Consider the following 25,622-nt stretch of genomic DNA (forward strand, 5'->3'; position numbering starts at 1 on the left):
TCTAAGCTTCAAAGCATTTAACAACGAAGCAAAGTACGAAGCCCCACTAGCAGGCCTTCGAATGACAAAACACTTGGTGGTGAAAAAGCTTTCAATTCATTCTAAGTCCTAGCTAATCACCAGCCAGACTACTAGGGGCAAAGGCATGATGATCGTGCCAACCGACTACTTCACCAATAAGAAAAGAAAATGGCCAGACGAATTCCAAGGATGGCTATGGGCATATCGCACAACCAAAAGACGAGCAACCGAAAGGAGATGGCCACAAGCTTAGATCCGGCAGCATCAGCTCTTCTCCAGCTACAACAAAAGGGCCAAGATCCGGCAATTCCAGCCTGGAGATCTGGTCATAAGAAAAACCTTCATCACTGCCAGCAGAAAAGGCTCCAAAAATATGGATCCCATCTGGGAAAGTCCGTACAAGATCAAGCAGAGTAGGTGGCAAGAACAATTATACACTCGCCACCATAAAACGACAAAAAGATCGAAAAACAGCGGAACGCCTACAATCTGAGGAAGTACCATGTGTGACCTCTCGCTACATCAAAGCCCGAAGACTCAAGCAGCTCGACGGGCACTACCTCACCAGCCGAGGATTATCCAGTTGTTATGCAGTTCTTACCTTACATCTAAGTTCTCGTTCGTTTAACTCATTTTTCAATGAGGAATTCAGAAGTAATCACGACTTGGCTTGGCTGCATGCTTGCAACAACTGATCACTCCTGCACTTCAAAAGAAGACCGCGCCCTTCTTAGGGACTTACCGCAGTTAGTGCGCCCCCCGAGGGACCAACCATGCTCTCCAGTGCGAGAGGGTAAACTAATTGCTCTCCAACGCGAGAGGATAAACCAATTCCCCGACACCCATTTGGGTCAGCTCTCCAAGAACGGGAGGATAAACTCTACACTCCGAATATCCAGACGTGGATGAGCCGGGCTGCCCTAGTATAACTAGATGCACGATGGCTTGCGCCGGGATTCCTAGAAGTAGCCGCAATGGTCTTTTTCAAGGCTTAGCTAACTGAAGGATTTTGGGTCTCTTGGCCTAATCAATGGGGAACCGGGCCCTAGAGACGAAGAGGGCACATTACGCAGTACATCGGATGGACGGCTGCCCTGGAATCCTAAAGCTGCTACCGAGTGCACTAAGGTAGCTTACGGATTCCAGAAAACTGCCTACCGGCTTGCCCTTCAAGCAGTAAAGCCACACTAGACTTATACAACCGCACATTCTTGTGAAAGGTTAAACAAGCTAGCACGCATATACGAAGTTTTATCCACTGCCGACATGCTACGTAGTCAATAAGCTTCACTTCTGCCAAGCGCGGAACAACCTACACCAAGTCCTAAAGTATTGTGATACTTGCTACGCAACCTACGGAATTGGAGAAAGTCAAGGTTAACAGCCTAGTGGTTACGCGGACTTGTCTGCTTCTATAAGTAAGGCATCCGGCTGCCAACCTAATGGCTAACAACTTTGCAAAGTTCTACACCAACACTTACGGCTGCATAGGCTACGCGAGCTTGTCTGCTTATAAAAAGTAGCATGCTTGCCACTGTTCTATCAAGTCTAAAGGTTAGGGCATGAACAAAAGAAGCAAAAATGAAGAAAAGCTAAGGAAAACATGTTTATAAACGACTAGCAAAGGCTGAAGGAGTTCAAGCAAAACAAGAGCTACAAGGAAAAACAAAGAAAATCTTAAAGGCTACCTAGATGACTACACTTTAGCAGCCTGGACATCCCACGACTATTCGGTCACCACACCTTCAGCAACCACGAAGCTCTTAGCAGCGGCATCACCCCCGACTGCTCCAGCCTAGGCACCAACTTCTCCAACTACTTCACCAATACCAACATGGACGCGCTGCAGCTCATCCACTTCTTTCTTCAAACTTTCATTGATCTTTAGTACACCTTGAAGTTCCAACACTTGGGGTTCAAGCCTATCGACGATTCTCTTGAAGTGGATCACTTGATTATAAGCAGCAATCAACTTTTCATCCTTTGCAAAAGCAGCGAAAGAAGTCTTTGGTTTTTTTTTCTCAGCCGGCATCTCTTGAGCAGGCAGGGAAGATCCCTTTTCCCACATTCACTTGCAGCAGGATCCACAACGGTGATTGGACAAGCCAATGCATCCGCCTTGATCCTATTCACCTCTTATTTTGGGAGCAGCCCACGTTTCTCCTGACGAAGAGAGTTAAAGTAGCCAACGCCATTCGTGGTACCCAGCAGGGGAATTCAACCCAACATTCCAGCAGCCCATGAGACCTACAATCTCCTCATTTCTCTCAATCGCCAGCCTGGTCCGAGTCAGGTCCAAGAGCCCAAAGGACATGAGCCATGCGGCTCGCCTAGCACTGCGCCCCAACGCCATAATCCGCGACCCCAGCCGCACAAGTTGCCCTTGGCTCAAGCCAAGCCAAGCTGCCCAAGCAGTGGTCCCTGCCACGACATCTCCTCGGCCCATGCCGAGCCAACTCCTGGCCCCTGCCAGACAACGTGCCGCACCACCCCGACGGCTGCCCTGCAATAGCACTATCCAAGAAGAAGGCAAGAAAAATTAAATTTTTCTTACACCGCTGCGGCACGAAGAAGACGAAGTGGGAAAATAAAGGAGATGGCCGGCCCCTCTTTTGGGAAAGAGATAACCGGCCTTTAGGGTGTTTTTTGGTGTTATGGCTAATTTAATTGAAAAATTAATGAGTAATAATCCCATTAATTTGTCAATTATCTCAATTTATGTAGGATAATTGGTAGGTTATGAAATAACTACCTAAAATGTGGATGGATGAGATAATTTGGAATTGGTTACCTTTTCTGGAGCATTTTTGACTTGGTTGAGGATGATTGTCTGTTGCTCGTGCGTAGGAATCCCAGTATGCCTTAAGGGTATTTTTGTCCTCTTTTACCCAAGAATCCACGTGTCACCTTGTGATTATTTTTGGCTCCACAAAGATCATTTTACATTTTGTACTGGATTTGGGAGGATAGTTTAGGTAATAACTCTGGGTTTAAAGAGATATAATTCTTTAATAAAAATTAATATGGGTGTAAATAGTAAGTTGGGTGTAGAGAGAGGTTACATGGGTTCAAATAAGATTTCTCGACAAAATTTTGATTATGACCGGAATACGGTGGTACATCACATGTTTTTATAAAAATAGTGGGAAATTTTATTTTTTAAATTATTAACTTTTTAACACACATATCCCATTATTTGTATAGTGACATGTAATGTACCATCCCGTATACCGGTCACACTGAAACATTTCTCGCATAATGGGTCACTAAATCATCGAGTCAAATGTTCAAGATATTTTCACAAACGATATCATACACTACAAAGTCATCCTTCTAAACCGCATACCTTTCTCTCTGAACCTTTTCATCACTAAAGCTCCACTAAACACATCGCTCGCAAGGAATTCCCAGTTTCTGGTCCTAAAAAACCAATGCCTTCTCCAAGATTTTTGGATGCTGGGATTCTTCTCAATTACTTTTTCTATTGAACCAATCAAGTAAAAGAAACCAACTTGGAACAAGTTGTTTATCATACAGTAACAAATCTACAGAACGTTCATGCTATGTTATTTCCCATTAACACATACACCCCGAGAATGACCCTAATGATATTGAGTTTCTTTTGATATGGCGTGAGACCTATTTGAGCCATCCTCCTTTGCACAAGGGGATGAAGCGACAGCTCGATTCAATGCTTAAAAGATTAGTGCATATAGTGACCCATCCTAATGTTTCAACTATACTAGTGAAGTCGTAAGCAATCCAATAAACCCTATCATAGTGGTTAGGATCTAGAGGGACACCAGGTCGACAAGGGCAAGGTGTTCTAATAAATGTATCTGGTAAAAGGCCTAGACCGACTTGTTTCTGCCCTTTTCAGCCTCAATCTCGGACAAGACTAGGTAATTGTCAACAGATAAGGGATCCTTATCCCCTATCATAAAAGCACCAGTTATTTCCTCATCTTTTTCCATGTTATGCTCTGAACATCAAGAGCTCAGTTCGTCTTCATCCTCAACGGTATCATGACGTGCCCAAATCTAGTACAGGAGGCCGACCACTACACCAACCTTCTTGGGTCGGTATATGTAAATCCATCCTAGACCAACGAGTAAGTCGTCACCCAGAACGTCGATTGCATCCTCGAACACTTCCAAGTCTATACCACTGCCAACAGAAACAATCAACTGGAACCCAACCTTATTTTCAAGAATAGGCTGAGTAGAAGGCAATTCATCTTTCTTCTCCAACAATTATGAAAAAGGGAGCCCAGAAACTAAGTCCTTAGCAGTGTTTGTCCTGCCAACATAATCAAGAAATTGAGGACTTGTCACAGAACCTTCAACTTACTTGTCGAGAAAATTGAAAACCTTTTCATTCTTCCTAGCCAATTCATTTCGAAAGAACCAAAAACTTTATTGAAATCTGGGGTTGGAACGAAATGTCGCAGAATCATCATCGTTGTGTTTGCCGTAGTCGCGAACCTTCTTGAATTTCTTCAATATGGGTCGTAGACAAGGACGAGTCTTGGGCATGTATCTTGGACGAAATTAAGACCAGAATTCATCTCTTTTCTCTCAGGCTCGAACCTTTTCCTTGTGGAAGGATTGAAGCTTGAGAACAATTTCATTTGATTTCTCAAGAGAGAGAGGAGATGTCGATTTGATGAATGACTGATGCGTCGGTGTAGCTGCAGAAGATTCCACATCCAGTTTTTCCGCAAGCAACTTCAATTGAAGAAGAATTAAATCAGTGGTAGTCTTAAATTCGGTCCGAAATTTGGCCTGAGAAATCTTGAATTCTTCTTGAGACTTCTTGAACTCGTTGGACTTGGCTTCCCGATTGGAAACCCTCGATTCCAGGATTTTGCAAAACGTTTGCGGCGGTATACAACAGAGAAGGATTGAGATGAACGAACGTTTGGCTGTGATACCAATGTTAGAACCTGCTCCACATCTTTCACAATTGCACAGAGAGATAGTAACAGAACATGAGAACAACAATACAATTTCATTCACTCCTTTATTCTCTTACAATGTACTATTTATGCTAATACTCAACTTTAGCTGTCACCACAAGATGACGCCATATGGCATCCTAACAGACCTTCCATTCTTCGTTTATTTTTGGACGTTGAACTTGCACTCAACATTTTTAACATAAATGGAAGACTCAACTTTTCTCCGCCTACCAGTTTCCTATACACAAAAAGACACACAAACATGGACAAGTAAAACAAGTGTAGTTCGTAAAAAAATTTCGATATTATCTCACCAACAACTTCCGCCACCCAAATAAAGATGAAGATGCCAAGTCATAACAACATATGGTTATTAGTTTGTTATAGGTGTGTTGTAAAGTATTATGTTTTGGTTAGTTAGAGAGAATAATCAAAGGCTATATATTAATGGTTGTATTCTTCATTTGTTAATTAATAAGAAACATACTTTTCTTACTCTCTAAGAAAAGCTTTCATAGAAAGTCTTGAGTTTCTACATGGTATCCTTCGCCTCCTACCTTCCGGCCTTCTCCATCCTCATCGTCTTCGCTTCGCATCTATGATTTCTTGATCATCGTCAAGAATTTTTATCTTCATTGCCATGGCTTCTCCTTCTTATTCATCATCTCAACATGAATCGCTTCAACATCTAGTCCCCAATTCCTCTTCTCAAAACCCTAATTTCACAAATTCGTATGCATCTCTTACGATTCAGAACATTAGGAATATGGTGCCAATCAAGCTTAAACGCTCCAACTAAATGGCGTGCACTGTTTGAACCGATTCTCCACCGCTACAAGCTTATTGGAATTGTTGATGGAACTGAAGTGTGTCCACCTTCCTTTCTCCCAGATCGGTCCATAAACCCTGCATTTGAGCTCTGGTATGAGAAAGATCAGAATCTTTTGATCTGGTTGAATTCTACAATTTCTGAAGATGTAATTCCCTTTACTGTTGGTGTATCTTCCTCTGGGATCTTTAGATCAAGCTTGAGCAACGTTTTGGTGGTGTTTCTGATGATCATATTCATCAGCTTCAATCTTGTCTCCAAGCCATACATAAAGGCCCTCAATACATGTCCGAATATCTGCAACAGTTGAAAGAGATCTTTGAGTCTCTCTCTGCAGCTGCAGCGTCGATCTCCGATAGCAATTTAATGGCAGCAACACTAGCTGGTTTACCAGATGAGTTCGAATCTTTCATTGATTCACTCATGCTTCGCATGTCCTCCACTTCTTTGGATGAATTACATGGCCTTATTCTCACAAAAGAACTCTCCATGTCTCATCGCAAGAATAACTCATCCACTACTGAACCGTTTCAGGCGTTCTTAGTGCAATCACAAGCACCTTTGCTTCCCACTCCACCACCTCAAGCACTTGTCGCTCATAATCATTTCTCACATTAAAATTCTTCTCAATGTCACTCTAATCATGGATGAAACAGTAATTGAGGACATCAATTCACCAACAACAATTGTTTCTATCACAATCGTGGTTATCGGGGCAATTTTCATGGAAATTCTTCAAATTGAGGTCAGAATAAAAGGTTTCGTGGTTCTAATTTCACTAGAAATTATATCATATGTCAGATTTGTGGTTCCACCAATCATGAAGCCATTGATTGCTTCGATCACATGAATCCAAACTTTTCTGGAAGAATTCCACCTGCAAAGCTCACAGCTATGTGTGCACATTACAGCTCTAAACCATCCCCTTCTTGGCTCATTAACTTTGGTGCCACTTCTCATACCACAAATGACATTACCAACATCACTTCACCTATACCATACACTGGAGAGGACAAAGTCTACATTGGTGATGGTAAAGGTATGTCTATACAACATATTGGTTTTTCTTCATTGCATACCTCTAATGCTGCCTTTAAATTGTGCAATGTTCTTCATGTTCCAAAAATGAAGCATAATATGTTGTCTGCTTATCAGTTTGTAAAGGATAACGAATGTGCATTGACTTTTGATTCTGATGGATCCATTGTAAAGGATCGTTCTACGGGGAAGACGCTTTTGCAGGGTCCAGTTAATGATGGTTTTTATCATTTGCAAAACTCTTCTTCCCCTGGTTTATCCTCATCCAGCTCTTCTCATGCTCTAGTGAGTGTTCATGCTCCTATCAGGCTCTGGCACAGTCGGCTAGGCCATCCCTCTTCTTCTATATTTCGCAGACTATTATCTACTAATAAACTTGCAGTCAAAGGAACATCAACTGTGGATTTCTTTTGCTTTGAGTGTACTATAGCAAAGAATCACAAGTTACCATGTGGTTGTTCCACATCATCAACTACTCATAGCTTAGAATTGTTACATTGTGATTTATGGGGTCATGCTATTGTAACTTTAGTAAGTGGATTTAAGTACTATCTTCTCATAGTTGAGGATTTCAGCAAGTATAGTTGGATGTTTCCTTTAAAGGTCACGTCTTAAATGTATTCTACTTTTGTGCTATTCAAAAACTATGTAGAAAACACAACTAAAAATACAATCAAAACTGTACGTTTTGATTCAGGGGATGAGTTTACAAGTCTCTCTTTTAAATCTTATCTTCAAACTTATGGCATTCTTCATCAATTAAGCTGTCCACACACACCAGAACAAAATGGTTATGTGGAAAGGAAACATTGACATCTAGTTGAGACAGCTAGAACTTTATTGGTTCAATCTCATGTTCCTTACCAATACTAGGTGGAAGCCTTCACTACTGCACTATATCTCATTAACAGATTGACAATCTCTGGGATTTCACAATCACATTGGGAGTTATTATTTCATACAGTTCCAGATTACTCAAGGCTCAAAGTCTTTGGTTGTTTGTGCTTTCCATGGTTAAAACCTAATGTGTCCTCCAAACTTGATAGGAAAAGTAAAAGATGTATATTCTTGGGATATAGCCTACAACATAAGGGTTATGGATGTCTAGATGTAGAAACACAAAGGGTTTATATTTCAAGACATGTAGTCTTTGATGAGACTACATTTCCTTTTCATGATTCTCATCACATATGTCTTCTGTTTCTTCCCCTACATCTCAACCTATTAATTTGTAGTTTTCTTTACCCTCATGCATTTCATCTAATGCTCCATCTTGTGCTTCAACTCATTTTCTAGTTTGTGTTGAACCTACCTTCACTGCTTCAATTGTGCCAAGTGACATCACAAAATTTAATCATTTTTCTATGCAGCAAGTTCAAAATGTACATCCTATGATCACAAGGTCTAAGAATGACATTTATAAACCAAAGGCATTCAGTGCAACTAAACATCATCTTTCTTCTTCCATTAAAGTGATTCCTACAACATATCTGCAAGCTTCAAAATCTGCAAATTGGAGATTAACAATGCAAAATGAATTCAATGCTCTTCAGTCTACAGGTACTTGGACTCTTGTCCCTTCTACATCATCTCATAATGTTGTTGGCTACAAATGGGTATTTAGAATGAAAAAGAACCTTGATGGCTCCATTGAAAGATACAAAGCCCGTCTTGTTGCCAAAGGCTTTCATCAGAAGGAAGGTTTATATTATAAAGGAACTTTCAGCCCTATAACTAAACTTGTCACCATCAGAATCTAATTAACATTTGCTGTGCAAAATTCAACTGGTTCCTTAATCAATTAGATATTAGAAATACTTTCCTTCATGGGGATTTTAAAAAAGAAGTGTTCATGGTGCAGCCTCTTGGGTTTCAAGATCCATCTCTTCCAAATCATGTGTGTAAGCTCAAGAAATCTTTGTATGGTCTTAAACAAGCCCCTAAGGCCTGGTTTGATAAGTTGTTTCAGGCTTTCAAATCTCTTGGTTTTACTCGATCATCTTCTGATGCCTCTCTGTTTGTTCTTAAAGTTTCAACCTTGGTCATTGTACTGGTTTATGTTGATGATATTCTCATCAAAGGTCTCAATGCTTCTCTCTGCCAACAACTTATTCAACAGTTGAGTACCCTATTTCCAGTCAAAAACTTAGGACCCTTACACTACTTTTTGGGCTTGGAAGTTCACAGAACCAAAGACAGTTTTTTTATGCATCAAGGCAAGTATTTACTTGATCTCTTACAAAAGAATAATATGGATGGAGCTAAACCCTGTTGTACGCCCCTCAATTCTGCAAAGTTGGATCAGGGTGGTGAATTGTTACCTAATCCCGCTGAATATCGATCTCTAGTTGGTGGTCTGCAATACCTTAATTGGACCAGACCTGATATTTCTTTTGCTGTAAATTAGGTGTGCCAGTTTATACATGCACCAACAATTACACATATGCAAGCAGCCAAAAGGATTTTAAGATTCCTCAAAGGCATTATATCTTAGGGTCTTCTGTTCAAACAAAGTCTTTTACATCTTTTTGCCTACTCGAATACAGACTGGGCTGGCTGCACATTTGATAGAAGATCCACTAAGGATTTTTGTGTCTTTCTGGGTTCTAACTTGATTAGTTGGTGTGCAAAGAAACAAACTGCAGTGGCTCGTTCATCCACTGAGGCAAAGTATAGGTCTTTGGCTCAAACTGCAGCAGAGATTACTTGGATATGCAAAGTGTTGAAAGATTTGGTTTTCCCATGATTGCTAAACCCATTCTCTAGTGTGATAACATTTCAGCCATATCTCTTGCTTCTAATCCTATTTTTCATGCTCGTACTAAGCATGTTGAAATAGATTATCACAATATCCAGGAATTGGTTCTTGCCAACTTAATCAAAGTCCAATATGTGTGTAGTCAGGATCAGATTGCTGATATTCATACAAGGTCCTTGTCTAAATCCAGATTTCAGTTTATACAATCTAAGCTCTCACTTGGAATCTTGCCTTTTTCCAAGTTTGGCTTGAGGGGGTGTAAAGATGAAGATTCCAAGTCATATCAACATATGGTTATTAGTTTTTAATAGATGTGTTGTAAAGTATTTTGATTTGGTTAGTTAGAGAGATAATCTGTTTTGGTTAGTTAGAGAGAGAATAGTCAAAGGCTATATATTAGTGGTTGTATTCTTCATTTGTTAATTATTGAGAAACATACTTTTCTTACTCTCTAAGAAAAGCTTTCAGAGAAAGTCTTGAGTTTCTATACCAAACCCTAACATTAATTTTCATCCTTCCTTGCACCACAGTTGTTTGTTCACCAATTAAAACACTATTTCCTCCCCGTAACACTGCAGAGAACTTCGGCCTATACTCACATTGATCATCCAACACAAACCCATTAATTTACATTGTCCATTGACGGTCTCCTTCCTCGAGCCGACCAACAAATTCAAAGTTTCTGTACATTACATTTGATTCAAAACAAGGGAAGAAGACTTAGCTCTGCATGCAGGCCATTCGCATAAACGCTCCCATTTAGCCTAATAAGTCCTGGTCATTCGCATAAACGCTCCCAACCACTAACCCCTGACACAAAGACTGAGGAATCTAGCCTAATAGGTCCTGGTGTTGAGGGGAGAAAAATGTTTTAAGCAGATGAAAGGTTCAGATCAGGGCAGGCAATGACATCACAACACATGGAAAGGCACTGGTCAGAAATTGGCCAACCGTTATGTAAAATAAGAGGGAAATATAGGAAAGGGGTTCAAGTGTCAAACCTCAAGTAACAATAGAAATTTCTTATACCATCCTGGTTCAGATACCAACTGCAAGAAGCCTACATCATATTCCCATTTCCAAATCTCCCTACTGAGTATTAAGTTGAAGGCTTCTTTTCCTTTCATGTAATATTTGTAACCTCATGCAAATACATAATATTACTACAATGGATGTACCCGATTATGAGTGAATCACTATATATCTCTTTGTCAATTTCATCACTAACCCACCTACTGGATATCAGGCCCAAAGTCAAAACCCCCTAATATTCACATCTTAAAACCCTAAAAACCACCATTGTTAACCTTATTAGATATTAACGTCAACTAATACGAGGGTTACATATTTACTCTCATACTTTTATCATTGTATTATGATTAGTTATGATTAGATAGAAAACTCGCTGCGCAAATTATTATCTTCACTTATGTATTAGTCAAAACGGATATTTCTAACCAAAACCAAATAAAGGTAATTACCACTTGATTAGATTGTTATCATTTTTTATCAGAAAGTAATTACTGACATATTAATATTTCTTTTTGAGATTATATTTATATAAAATAAAAAATCAACGGATGACTTCGTCACAACTGTCCACCCTTTCAAAGGCCGAGAAGACTCACATAGGCATTTTAGTCTCCCCCGGCCACCATCGTGTGATTCACCCTAATGCCAGGAATCGAACCTAGGACATGTTGTGCTGAAGAAGGGCTTGAAATTCTTCCTCAACCACTAGGCCACCTCGTAATGGTTTATAATATTGTACATTAAATAATGGATAATGTTTGTGTCCCCAATGGGATGACTTACTTTACCTCCACTTACGAGTAATGAATCTTTACCGTCCGAACATCGTAAACGGAATTGTTTATTATTTTCATCAACATCTAAATTCATATCTGCAAAAAATTATTCTATTTCGAGATCTTTTAGCTATTCATATGGATTAAACATATGAACAGTTCATCATGAGGATGTTACTTGTTACCAAAACCGTGTATTAGTTTAACATGTATCGATGACCAAAGGATCTCTAAATTGAATGATCTTTTGCAGATATGATATTTAGATGGTGATAAAGGTTTGTCAATCATAAATGAGAGATGTAGGAAACACAAGCATTATTATTAAATAATTGAATAAATCCCCAATTTGGATGATGGGATTGTACATCATTTCGTTTCATATCCATACTTTTATGAATGAAATAAAATGCACCTACGAAACAATCAACACATTTGATCAAAGACAATCAATACCTTTGATCAGAGACCTAAGCCTCATGCGCCCACGAGGTTAGGGGGAGGAGGTTAGGCCAATGGATCTTTGATGCCTAAGTTAGTTTATCTGAAAAGAGTCTGTGTTAAGGGTTTTTAGGGGTAGCAAAAGCTGACCGAAATTTGGTAGAGATGGAGGTATATATAGGGGAGTGACCAGCCATAGTGTTAAGATTTTACCCTACACATGGTGGCATCCTATTGGCCAAGGTTTACAAAGAGAGTATTCTCAAAACATTAAATAGGAAATAATACCTTGAAATAATGTTGTAAATATCTCTGATTGACTTAAATATGGATTACTTACTTGAATGGAGTCAATCATTAATTGGAAATGTATTAAAGATAGGATTTGATAATTAATCTTTATCTTTAATGTCTTTGGCTTTTCCTTGCCATGGGCAGGTGAGTTGTGGGCTGTCTTATTCAACTGCTTAGACCTTCAGGGGGCACTGAGCTACGTGTGGGAATATCTAAGAAGTCTGTCCATTTAATGAGGGCAATCTTGTATTTTTAAACAAAAATTCACGTGTCGCCTCTAGAATTTTTTAGATTATTTTAGGCTCCACAATACTCTTTATCCATTTGGAATCTAAAGTGGTAATGGTTGTCGACTTGTCTCTGTATATAATATTCATAATGTTACAGACTTCTTAAATTTGGATCTTGAGTCTTGAAAAAATACGTAGTTTGAGAAAATTATCGATGTCATGGTGTGCTGTAGATCAAAGAATCAAATTTTGATGCAAATTAAATTAAAATAATTTATGTGTAAAACTTGTCCTCACAAACAAACTTGTAAGTGAAGGATACCCAAAAGTTCATGCATACCAATCCTTCATTTTTATTCGATGTGAGATATTTTGAGGCAATGATATGTTTCCCTTTATTCTTATAAGGACAGCACTACGACAGTCTACATGTGCCCTAGTTTGCTTCTTGTTTGTAAGTTTTGAGAATTTCAACTAGGAGTACCCCTAGCGTTTCTAGGATTGAGACCTCAAAACATTTTTTTTAATCCAAATAAATTCATTGATCTAGGTTTTAACGTTTTTAGTTTTAGCAAGTGGTAGGTTTTCTTAGTCGATAAGGCTTATTCTATAACGCATGGGTTCAAACTTTGTCCCTCCTTTTAATATATTTTAGAGTAATAATAAAATAGCTTGTAATAATAATAATAATAATAAAGTTTAATCTTAACCAACTAAAAGTAATACAAACTTATTGTAAAACTTCTGTGTACGTTTCCATGCAATTGAACTACAAATTTAAGGATGAAATTTGTATTATTTTCAGTAGAGAAAAGTACTCATTCTACTAACGTGACATTATTTTACCGTACAAAAGTGAAATCTAAAATAAAGACTTTTCTCCTTACTGAGAATGAGGAAAGTACGGTTCATAAATTAATTCTTGCAACTCTTGGGGATTGTTTGGTGATCATCGACAATATTATATTTACTAATTATAAAAAAAATTCTTTAAACCATATCAAGGGCTTCATAACCCTAAAGTTGAATATTATTCCATTCAATCACTCTCTGCGAATAATTCCATAAGCATTTCTACTGTAGTATATACTTTTATCACTTGTAGTAATAAACATTAGCATCTTCAAGGGATGTAACTATTAGGTAGCAAAGTTAGATTTGTTATGCACGTAAGAAAAATATATGTCCAATGGAGATAGCAACCCAAAGTATATTTACAAGTTTTGTTGGGTGAAGAGTTTGAAAATAAAATTTGAGCTTCATAAGATAAGATGAAATTAAAATATTAGTATTCTTAAGTGAAAAACAAAATTTGAAGAGTCTGTTGAAAAGTGGATTGGAGTAACAAATTTTTTAAAGTAGCATAATGAAATGAGTTAGTAAATGGCACTTTTGAAAACAAAAATTTGCTTCTCTTTTGGAGATGCTGCCTTTTGACCAAAGTCAAACAAGCATCTATATCTAGTCACCTACAAAGTTCCATGCTTTACCTGTTAGCACAAAAACAGTTAATCCAAACAAGAATTAATATTAGGGTTTAGGAAGCTTTGATATTACGCTAAGTTGGATTGTTTATTGATAATTCTAAGAACTCTGACTGCATTAGAATATTATATACAGGGCAAGGCTGCCGGGTATACCCCTATATAAATTTCTTGCAAGTCACTCATCAATTCACGCCAAGCCTTTTATTTTTCTTGTAGTGTGTAGAACAAATCACAGAAAAAAATTTCAAGATCACTATATATCTCTATATAGTATCATGGTTAGGGACGTCATTTATAAGGAGCCAACCGGTGTTCCACGGAATAGGGAGCAGGTGTTGAATCTTTTCAATAGTTTTGACAAGGACGGCGATGGCATGCTGTCCAAAGAGGAGGTGAAGGAAGCCTTCAGAAAGCTCGGGTCGCATTGGGACGGTTTCAGGGCGAGGAGAGCTCTAAGGCATGCAGATGCCAACCGTGACGGGCTCATTTCTACGGAGGAGATCAATGACCTTGCCAACTATACCCTAAAATGTGGGTATACGCTAAAATAATTATAGTACGTACTGGGTTATTAGTAGTTGCAGGCTTGTAGCGAAGGAAGGAGGTGATCATGTGTTGCCTCCTTTTTTTGCGAACAGTGAAATTCATCGAACAAGATTAAGTACAAGATTTGATTACAATTCATAACTGAACAGAGGAGGGTTTATGCAATAGAAAATTTTGATTTAAATCAATACACCTTGCACAAACAAAGACCATATACAAGATATGGAAAATAACCCACTACTCCATAGAAGCCAGATGAATACATGAATCTTTGACTTGTACGCCTAAGAAGAAGAATAGCAGCACCTGAGCATATTACTGGGACCTGGGCATTCGTGTCGTGTTTTTCGTGTTCGTGTCATTTTCATGTCATACCCGATATCTTAACGGATCGTGTCGTGTAACACCCGTTAAAATAAACAGGTAAAATGACCCGACCCGAAATCGACCCGATAATATTAACAGGTAATATGACCCGACCCGTTACCCGTTAAGGAAAATATATTTTAAACCAATAAATAATCAAATGATAAACATAATACTAAATAAGTATATACATATCATATTGTCACATCCAAAACATAAAACACATTTTTCTTTTAAGTATATTTTCACTTACCTAAAGTCTTTATAATAGTTTTTTAATTAATGTAGAAGTGTAAAAAAATATAGAAAAATATATATAAATGCTCGTAATGACAAGCTTTACAACTTTCATGAAGAGCTTAACTTCAAAATTCGCCACTATAATCATATAAATCATAGATCAAAATTTAACCGTTGATTGTTGTTTACATTTACGCTTCATTGTTCTCATCAAATTTTGTTTTTTCAGATTTTCTTTTTTGAAAACTTGATCTATTAGAGGATGCAGGAAGATGAACGGTTTGGATCGTTGATATTATATTCAGAGTTTTACAGTTAATGAAAATATTGCTTGATGTTTATAAAGTTTCTACAAACTATATGAGACTCATATTTCAGTTAACCGTAAATATCGAAACGTGATATCAAAGATCTGAACCGTTCATCTTCTTACATCCGCCATATGATCATGTTTTTAAAAAAGAAAATTTTAAAAATGGAATTCAGTAAGAAAAATAAAGTGTAAATAACAATCGACGGTTAAATATAAATTTAAGGTTTATGAATTATAGTGTTGGATTTCGAAGTTGACCCCTTCATGAAAGTTGTAAAGTTTGTCACTATGAGTGATTGTATATTTTTTTTACATTTTTTACACTTCTACAATAATTATTATTAATTTTCCCTCAAATAAAAAACATTATTCATGAAGGTTTGGAGGATTTTAAAAATCTAAACGATAATGTAAGTGTAACCATTATCTACTCGTGGAAGAATAATGATGAATCACGAGTGTTTATATATTCTTTCACATTTTTCATACTTGTATGTATGTCTTCTTAGTTCTTGCCTATACAAATACTATATTAGTTTATCTTAATTTTGGACAACAACATGTTAAGTAAAATTTATCCTAGTAATGATAATAAGAAACTCTCATAATAAAAATAAATAATGACTAAATTTTTTTTAAAAATTATATAGAATAATAATACAAAACTATATATTTAATATAGAATATATTGTATATATTAATATGCCTATTGTATTTTATAATAAATCTTTTAGTAATTAAACTTTAAAATTATTAAAATAATTTTTTTCTTAACGGGTCGAAACGGGTTACCCACGTGTTACTCGCGTGTATACCCGTTATTAACGGGTTCTTAACGGGTCACCCGATAATGACCCGATAAGTTATCGTGTTGACTCGAAACCCGTTATTTTCGTATCGTGTCAGAAACTACCAGGTCTGGGGACCAGCAGCACCGTCATAAGGAACGGCATAATCGCTCAACATCCTTGCCGACTGAGTAGTCAGAACTAATCCACTATAATTTTTAGTCCACTTGTCTTACATATACATTCGACTACGCACGTATGTATTTATGTATGTAAGTATATGCACATATATTATGCATTTAGCTCCCAAATCTAACCCGAACTCGACTTGATTACTAACTCGAATTCTAGTGTAATATGTTTTTTATATAAATACATACTCACTCGACCCATAATTCAATCCATTTCTTAGAAAAGAAAAACGAAAAACACTTCATATGCCATGTTTATTTACTCCAATTATGTTAAAATTTTCAATTTCTTTAAAAGTTTCCTTTTGATCATGACAATAAAATAAAAAAGGATAATGCATGTGTCCTTCTATTGGGGGAACTCACTTGTTCTCCAACATTTCTGTCCGAATATTATAATTGTAACTATCATCTAAAGATCATATCTTCAAAAACTTATTCAATTGGAAATCTTTTAGTCATTCATATGCATAAACAAATAGACGATTCATCATGAGGATATTACTTGTTACTGAAACGGTTGATTTGTTTAACACGTAAGGAGGACTAATGGATCTCGAAATTGAATAATTTTTTTTATGATATGATCTTTAGATGATGATAAAGAGAATGAAGGGTTTCTCTTATAATATTCGGATGAGAAAAGTTTGTTAATCATAAGTGAGGAGGCAAGTAAGTTCCCTCCATGGAGGGACACAAACATTATCCTAAAAAAACCTTATGATCCATGTGAATAAATTCTTCCCACTTGTGTGGCCAAGTAAGTTCTCTCCATGGAGGGACACAAACATTATCCTCAAAAAACCTTTTGATCCATGTGAATAAATTCTTCCCACTTGTGGTACACACACAATCATAATCCATGGCTCCATAATCATATTATCATATCTGAAAAAAAAGCAAAAGTAGTTGGTGTATCTAGTATAACTGCATGCGACAATATGAGAGTCTGAGGCACACTTTTTACGTTCTCAGTCAAAATAACATTTTCTCCCAATGAACAGATTATTACCAATTGTCTCTTTTCCTTCCCAGTCAAAATAAGATTTCTCTCAATTACCTGCTAAAAAAAAAAAATTCATCAGCTTACATAGAGCAGGCCCTAAAGAAGTGCAAGTAGTGCCACTGCACAAGCCTCCAATTGTTTTTCTTCCTCCTTGTAAATGGAATGAGTGTCATTGAATACATTGGCAGCATAGTGTAATCCGTGTTTTTAACCATGCGGGCCCGTGGGTGTTCGAATCTAATAGTTGTCTTTTTAATTTTAGCTTTTTTTTTTCACAATAAAACAAAAACCAAAATTGGATGTTCACAATCAAGTTCGAATCAAGAACCAAGCTCCCACTAACTAATTACCACCGCTAAGTAAAATTTTGTTGCATAGTTTGTAAGTTTTATTTTATTTGCACAGGCTCAAACCTTGAAAAAAATTTAAAAAAAATATATCATGCAATATTTGGTTTGAAGCTTATGTTTAACTTTCGCACATGGCTTCTAAAATCTCAAGATTGGCTTTGAACTCACATCGCATAGTGGGCCACTAAATCATCGGGTCAAATGTTCAAGCCACTTTCACAAATGATATCATATACTTCGAAGTCATCCCTCTAGACCTCACATCTTTCTCTATAAACCTTCTCATCACTGAAGCTCCTCTAAACAAATTGCTCGCAGAGAATTCCCATTTTCTGGTCGTAAAAAACCAATACTTCCTCCAAGATTTCTTGATGCTGGGATTCTTCTCAATTACATTTTCTATTGACCCGATCAGGTAAAATAAACTAACTTGGAACAAGCTATTTCTCAGACAGTAACAATTGTACAAAAGGTTCATGCTATGTTCTTTCCCAAAGTGCTCGATGTTAACCAAGCTGTAATCTCATAGAAGAATGAGATGTATAATGCTTGTGAAAGATACAGAGAAGAAGAAAGAAGATAGAGAAAGATTTAGAGAGAGAGAGGTAATCTTTTCATGTAAATTTTCTGTCAATGTACATTCTTACAATATCAAGACTATATACTATCTTCTATGAAACTTATTGTCTAAGTCACAATGTAACTAACTCTAACAACATTCCTAATCTTTTGACAAGTGTCTCCATATTCTACCATTGGATTACTATCCTTAACATCCCCCCTCAAGCTCAAGAGAGGTGGAATCGAGACTGAGATTGCGACAATGAGTCTGAAAGAGAGGAGTTGATAACCCCTTGGTCAGTATGTCTGCATATTGTTCACTCGAAGACACAAACTAAACATGCAACTGCTTCTTTGCAACTCGTTCGCAAACAAAATGAATGTCAACTTCAATATGCTTTGTGCGTTGATGTAGAACTAGATTTGATATTAATGCAATTGCTAACATATTGTCACAATACAAAAATGGTGAACTAGGGATATCAAGATGCACAAAGGTTAATAATTGCTTAATCCAATCCAGTTCAGCTGCAGTAGCAGCAAGTGCTCGATACTCGGCCTCAGTTGACGACCTGGATACTATTTGTTGCTTCTTAGAGAACCAGGAGGTCGGATTTGAACCCAAAAATATCACAAAACCAGTAGTAGATCTTCTGTCATTAGGGTCTCCAGCCCAATCAGCATCAGAAAATGCTCTCACAGTGTCTGAATTAACTTCTAATCCTCCTTGAACATACCTAATACCTAAACGGACAGTACCTTTTAGATATCTGAGTATCCTATTGACTGCACTAAAGTGAGATTCCATGGGAGTTTGCATGAACTGACATACTTGATGCACAGCAAATGCTATATCTGACCTAGTAAATGTTAGATACTGCAAAGCACCAACCACACTTCTATAAAGAGCTGGATTGTTATAAGGTTTCCCATCATCAAGAACTAATCGATTATAAGGCAGACAAAGGGTTGAACAAGGCTTGGAATCAAGCATTTCAGTCTTTGTGATGAGGTCTTTAACATACTTTTCCTGTGATATAACCAAACCATCATTCTGTGAAATAACCTGAATTCCCAAAAAGAAATGCAGAGGACCTAAATCTTTTATATCAAACTCCTTTGTCAAGGCAACAATCACATCATTGATCAAACTTAGAGCATTACCAGTGATGATAATGTCATCCACATAGAAAAGCAATAATACAACAGAAGAGCCAAATTGTTTCACAAATAAAGATGGATATGCATGAGTTGTTTTGAAATCAAGTGATGGCAAAAAACTTGTAAACCTATCATTCCAGGCTCTAGGGGCTTGTTTTAAACCATATAGTGACTTGTGTAGTTTGCAAACATAGTCAGAGTGTTGAGGATCACTGAAACCTGAAGGTTGTGACATGTACACTTCTTCCTGCAATACTCCATGCAGAAATGCATTCTTAACATAGAGTTGTCTCAAATTCCACCCAAAATGAGCTGTCATAGCCAACACAAGCCTTACAGTTGTTGGCTTAACAACTGGACTGAATGTTTCCCCGTAATATATGCCTTCTTCTTAATTGAATCCTTTTGCCACCAATCGAGCCTTATATCTCCCTATGGACTCATCAACATTCTTTTTAATCTTAAACACCCATTTACAACCAACAATGTTTTCTGTGCAGGAAGATGAACTAGACTCCATGTAGATTGAGTATGAAGTACATCTAATTCTTCTTTCATTGCATCAACCCAAACTTTACACTTCAATGAAGATTTGTATGTTGTAGGTTCAACAGTAGAGAGATCCACAATCCTATTTTCCTAAACTGTAGTAAGAAATGCCTTCTTTTTGGAAATACCACTCTTTGATCTGGTTTGCATTGGATGCAAATTCAATGGAGGAATAGATAACACTGCTTGAATACGTTCAGGTTGAAACTCAGAGACCATAGAGTTCTTAATTGGAACCTCAAGAGCCACAGGGATATGTGTAGATGAAGATTGTTCACTTGCATTGATGGATTGTGTTGAAAGTAGTAGGTTAGGATCACTGGACAATGGTGATGGTGATGATGGTGAGACTAGCACATTATCAAGATTAGGCATTGATGGTTGTATACTTGGTTTTGACACTTGTGATGTATGGGGACTTGGTGCATGTGTTGATCCAATAACTGAATAAGGAAATTCAGATTCATCAAACAAAACATGCCTGGAAACATAAACTTTCTTTTTGATGACTTCATAACATAGGTAGCCCTTGTACTTTGATGCATATCCCAGAAAAATGCACTTAATTGTTCTAGGTTGTAACTTTGTAGAGGTTAAGGGTCTTAAGAGTTGATAACAAGAGCAACCAAAGACTTTGAGGTGACTGACATCAAGGACAGAACCATAGAGCATTTCAAATGGTGATTTCTGATTCAGAGTTTGTGATGGCATTCAATTAACAAGATATACTGATGTTTGACATGCAAAAGACCAAAATGGTGCAGGTAGTGAAATGTTTGAAGAAGAGTGATTGTAGTTTCAATAATGTGACGATGTTTCCTCTCGGCCAAACCATTTTGTTCTGGGGTGTATGGACAAGATAAGTGGTGACTAATGCCTTTGGCAACAAGAAAGGTTTGTCACTGTTTCCCTATATGCTCAACCCCTCCATCACTCTGAAATGTTTTAATAGACACTGAGAAATGATTAAGTACAAACTGATAGAATGTAATAAATGTGGGACAAACATTAACTTTATTGACAAGTGGAAAAATCCAACAAAATCGAGTACATTGATCTATGAAGGTAACATAGTACTTAAAACCTTCTATAAACAGACATGGGGCATGACCCTATACATCACTGTGTACAATATCAAAAGGTTTGACAGATTTGTATGTGGCTGAATCAAATGGTAGCTTGCTAATTTTGCCCTCAATACAACTTGAACACATCACAGGTATAAATCAGAAATGCTAGATACATTTGATTTCTTAAGCATAAGAGAAACAACTTTGTTGGAGGGATGGCCTAACCTATGGTGTCATAGACTAGAGGTTACTGGTTTGCCAATATAAGCAGCAGAGAAGGCTTTTGGTGTATGAGATGAAGATAACGTGAAGGGGATGGGATACAATCCATCATTGAAGAGACCTTTGAACAATATTCTCCATGTGGCTTTGTCCTGAATCCAAAAACACCAAGCATCAAATATCAACCAGCAATTATTATCAAGACAGATTTTATGTACAAAGAGTAAATTCTGAGATATTATGGGCACATATAGAACTGAATTTAATTTTAGATTGTGAAAGGGAGTTTGCAATATGGAAGATCCTTTATGAGAGACTTTCAAACCTTCACCACTAACAGTTTGAATCATCTCAGTGGAAGGAAAAGGAGTTGCCAATCAAATTTGCAGTCATGTGGTTTGTTGCACTTGAATCTATAAGCCAAACTTGCTGAGAAAAGGTTGAGTCCATTGGAGGCGCAGATGCATTGACATGCATAGCATTCATTGATCCAGAAGTAGAATTAATGTTGGCATTCCTGAAATGACAAAAGTGTGCACTGTGGTTCTTTCTTCCACAGATTTGACACCTTTCAACTATTGCAGATTCAGTGTTCCGAAATCTACATGTATCAACAAGATGACCATATTTGCCACATATCTGACAAGAATTTCCATAATTAGCCTGAATTGGTGAAGTTCCAAGAATCCAACGAGCTGGATTTGGATAAAAAGGCTTGTTGTTCCCAAATTTGGAACCATACTGGAACTTCCCTTTACCTTTATTCTTGTTGTAGAATGGTTTATACTGAGAGCCATATTGAGTTTCATAGGATCCTTTAGAATTAGACCCGACAATTTGATTGTTGTAAGAAGACTGTTGTCCAGATTTCCCATTAAAACGTGTCTGAGAACCACTATTATCAACAGTCTTCGCAGTAAGAAAAAAAGGTGCAGAAGCACTCTCAAGCATTGCTTCTTCAGCAAGCAATTGAGATCTCAGATCTTTAAGAGAAATAACATGTTCCCTGCCTCTAATGATTGATCTAATGGTATTATACTCAGATGATAGGCCATTAAGAGTAAGAATTATTATATCATCATCATCAAACTTAACCCCAGCTACAGAAAGATAGTCTCTAGCCTCCTTGATCCTTTGCAAATAAAGAGAAATAGAATCATTACCCTTTTTAATATTCTGTAGTTCGGACTTCATCTGGAAAATACTCGTTCTTGTAACAGTCGAGAATTGTTCCTTGAGTCTTGTCCATATATCATAAGCACTAGTACTCCCTAGCACAAGAAATGGCAGGTGATGAGAGTGTTGCAGCAATCAACTGCATCAATGCACGATCGTGCATCTTCCAAATCTTGTAGGCATCAGATTCTGTTTAAGAAGTAACTCATTTAGAATCAACCTCAGACCCATTAGATGTAACCCTTATGAATTGAACAGGACAAGGTGCAGATCCATCCACAAAACCCATAATTCCATGCCCTTCAAGAAGAAGTTACATCTGAAAATTCCAAACCACGTAATTGGTCTCATCGAGCTTTACTGTCACAGATGTTGAAACAGTGGATATGAGGGATGTAATTGGAGACTGAATAATCTGCAGTTGTGAAGTAGTAACCATTTCTGCAAGAAACCTAAAATCTTGAAGAAGAACAACGATTAAGGACTTATATCGAACACTTGGTGTGCACAGCAAACGAACACCAAGAAAAATGATAGAGAGAAGATGAAAAACATCAAGAAACCAAAACTGATGATTATGGGATCAGAAATGATGAGCGGAAGCAGTTCAAGATCGAAAATATCCAACCGAACGATTAGCTATTTTGGTGACGATACCATGTTAACCAAGCTATAATCTCATAGAAGAATGAGATGTATAATGCTTGTGAAAGAAACGAAGAAGATGAAAGAAGATAGAGAGAGATAGAGAAAGATTTAGAGAGAGAGGTAATATTTTCATGTATATTTTCTGTCAATGTACATTCTTACAATATCAAGACTATATACTATCTTCTATGAAACTTATTGTCTAAGTCACAATGTAACTAACTCTATCAACCTTCCTAATCTTTTGACAAGTGTCTCCATATTCTACCATTGGACTACTATCCTTAACACTCGACCCATAACACATACAAACTGAGAATGACCCTAATGGTATTGAGTTTCGTTTGATATAGCACGAGACCTATGTGACCATAATGATATTGAGTAATGTCTAATTGTCCCCTAATTCTTTTGACCAAGGACAGATCAATGAAATTATGGGAACTACTTGAGTCAATAAGCATAACTACTGAGCAGTTTTTTATCATTCCTCCAACTTTCATAGTTTTTATCGATTTACAGCCAGAAGTACCAAACAAGGCACATGCAGTTATTGTAGGTTCCAGATTTTCTTCCTCCACAGTTACTACATCATCAAGATCTTGAACATCAATAAGAAGCAGTTGTTTCTTTTCACAAGAATGACCTCTATGATACTTTTATTTGCAATGAAAACAAAGGCCATTTTTTCTACAAACAAGTCCTAGGATCCAATGACCCATAGGTCCCAGGATCGAAACCTAGCTTTGATAACAATGATAGAACCCTAGCTTCACTTCTTACTCAATGTAATAGCAGAAACAATGTATTTTCTGTAGTAATCAACTTTTACAACAATAACACATTCTTCCTTACAATTTTCCTTATATAGCACTAAGTTATCTTAGCTGCTAAGCTATCTGCTAACAACCTTATCTCTAATAGAACTAACTAACCAACTTTTCCCGCCCATTATTAGTTATAACAACTAACTAATTGTGCTGAGTCATCATCCTAACAAAGATAGCTTGTAATAATAATAAAAAAGATTTAATTAACTTGTAATAATAAAAAAAATTAATCTTAACCAACCAAAAATAATACAAGCTTATTGTAAAAATTCTAAGTACGTTTTCATGCAATTGAGAGTCCTTCCATCCAAATGGTTCTAAGAGTTTCTCTATTTGACTACAAAAGTAAGGATGAAACTTGTATCATTTTCAGTAAAGAGAAAAGTCATCATTCCACTAACGTGACATTAGTTTACCGTACAAACTTGAAATCCAAAATAAAGACTTCTCCTTACTGAGAATGTGGAAAGTATGGTTCATAAATTAATGCGTGCAACTTTTGGGGATTGTTTGGTGATCATCTACAATATTAAACTAATAAATTAATTTCTATAAACCATATCAAGAGGCTTCATAACCCTAAAGTTGAATATTATTCCATTCAATCACTCTTTGCGAATAATTCCATAATCATTTCTATTGTAGTATATACTTTTATCACTTGTAGTAAAAAACATGAGCATCTTCAAGGGAGGTAACAATTGTAAGGAGTAATCAATCTAAGGGCTATACTCTTGATAGGTGTCATAAGATTAGACAAGTAGTTAGCTTATGTTGTAAGCAACCTTAGTTGTATATATACTATAAGGATGATGTAAACAGTTAAGGAAATTAATCAAAACAAATAGATTACTTCTTCTCTAAGATTTCTCTCTCTCTCTCTCTCTCTCTCTCTCTCTCTCTCTCTCTCTCTCTCTCTAAGTCTGCTATATTCTTCTTCCTCTCATAAGATCAAGCTTGGTTGACATGGTATTAGAGAAGGGGTGGCTAAAAGACTGTTGTTCGTTCAGTTTGTCTCTTCACTTGAGCAGTTTGCAGATATCCTAACTAAAGGGTTTTCTGCACCATTGTTCAAAACTCATTGTGACAATCTCCGACTTAGTGTTACTGCCCCTGAGATTGAGGGGAATGTAAGGAGTAATCAATCTAAGGGCTATACTCTTGACAGGTGTCATAAGATTAGACAAGTAGTTAGCTTATGTTGTAAGCAACCTTAGTTGTATATGTACTATAAGGATGATGTAAACAGTTAAGGAAATTAATCAAAACAAACAGATTACTTCTTCTCTAAGATCTCTCTCTCTCTCTCTCTCTCTCTCTCTCTCTCTCTCTCTCTCTCTCTCTCTCTCTCTCTCTCTCTCTCTCTCTCTCTCTCTCTCTCTCTCTCTCTCTCTCTCTCTCTCTCTCTCTCTACTATATTCTTCTTCCTCTCATAAGATCAAGCTTGGTTAAAAACAAGTAGCAAAGTTAGTTTTGTTATGCACGTAAGAAAAATGTATGTCCCACAGACATAGCAATCCATGTATATTTACAAGTATTGTTAGGTGAAGAGTTTGAAAATAAAATTTGTGCTTAATAAGATAAGATAAAGTTAAGATATGAATATTTTTAAGTAAAAAAACAAAATTTGAAGAGTCTGTTGAAAAGTGAGTTGGAGTCACAAAATTTTTAAGGGAACTTTAACGAAAAGCACCTGGTACTGTTCACTTTAACGAAAAACCATATTTTTACACTAAAAA

General features: G+C 36.9%; 1 protein-coding gene across 1 annotated transcript; it reads right to left on the bottom strand.

Moving 5' to 3' along the window:
• Window positions 1–18,561: 18,561 nt before the first annotated feature.
• On the bottom strand, window positions 18,562–19,707 carry LOC126631317 (uncharacterized mitochondrial protein AtMg00810-like). Its single transcript, XM_050301487.1, has one exon. The coding sequence runs from the start codon at window positions 19,705–19,707 to the stop codon at window positions 18,562–18,564; it is 1,146 nt and encodes a 381-aa protein (XP_050157444.1).
• Window positions 19,708–25,622: the final 5,915 nt, after the last annotated feature.

This window comes from Malus sylvestris, chromosome 8 (assembly GCF_916048215.2).
Source record: "Malus sylvestris chromosome 8, drMalSylv7.2, whole genome shotgun sequence".
In the NCBI taxonomy this organism is placed as follows: Eukaryota; Viridiplantae; Streptophyta; class Magnoliopsida; order Rosales; family Rosaceae; genus Malus; species Malus sylvestris.

What these genes read in the sequence shown, in the direction of transcription:
- LOC126631317 (XM_050301487.1), bottom strand. Translation starts at nt 19,707, where the DNA reads ATGACAGCTCATTTTGGGTGGAATTTGAGACAACTCTATGTTAAGAAT.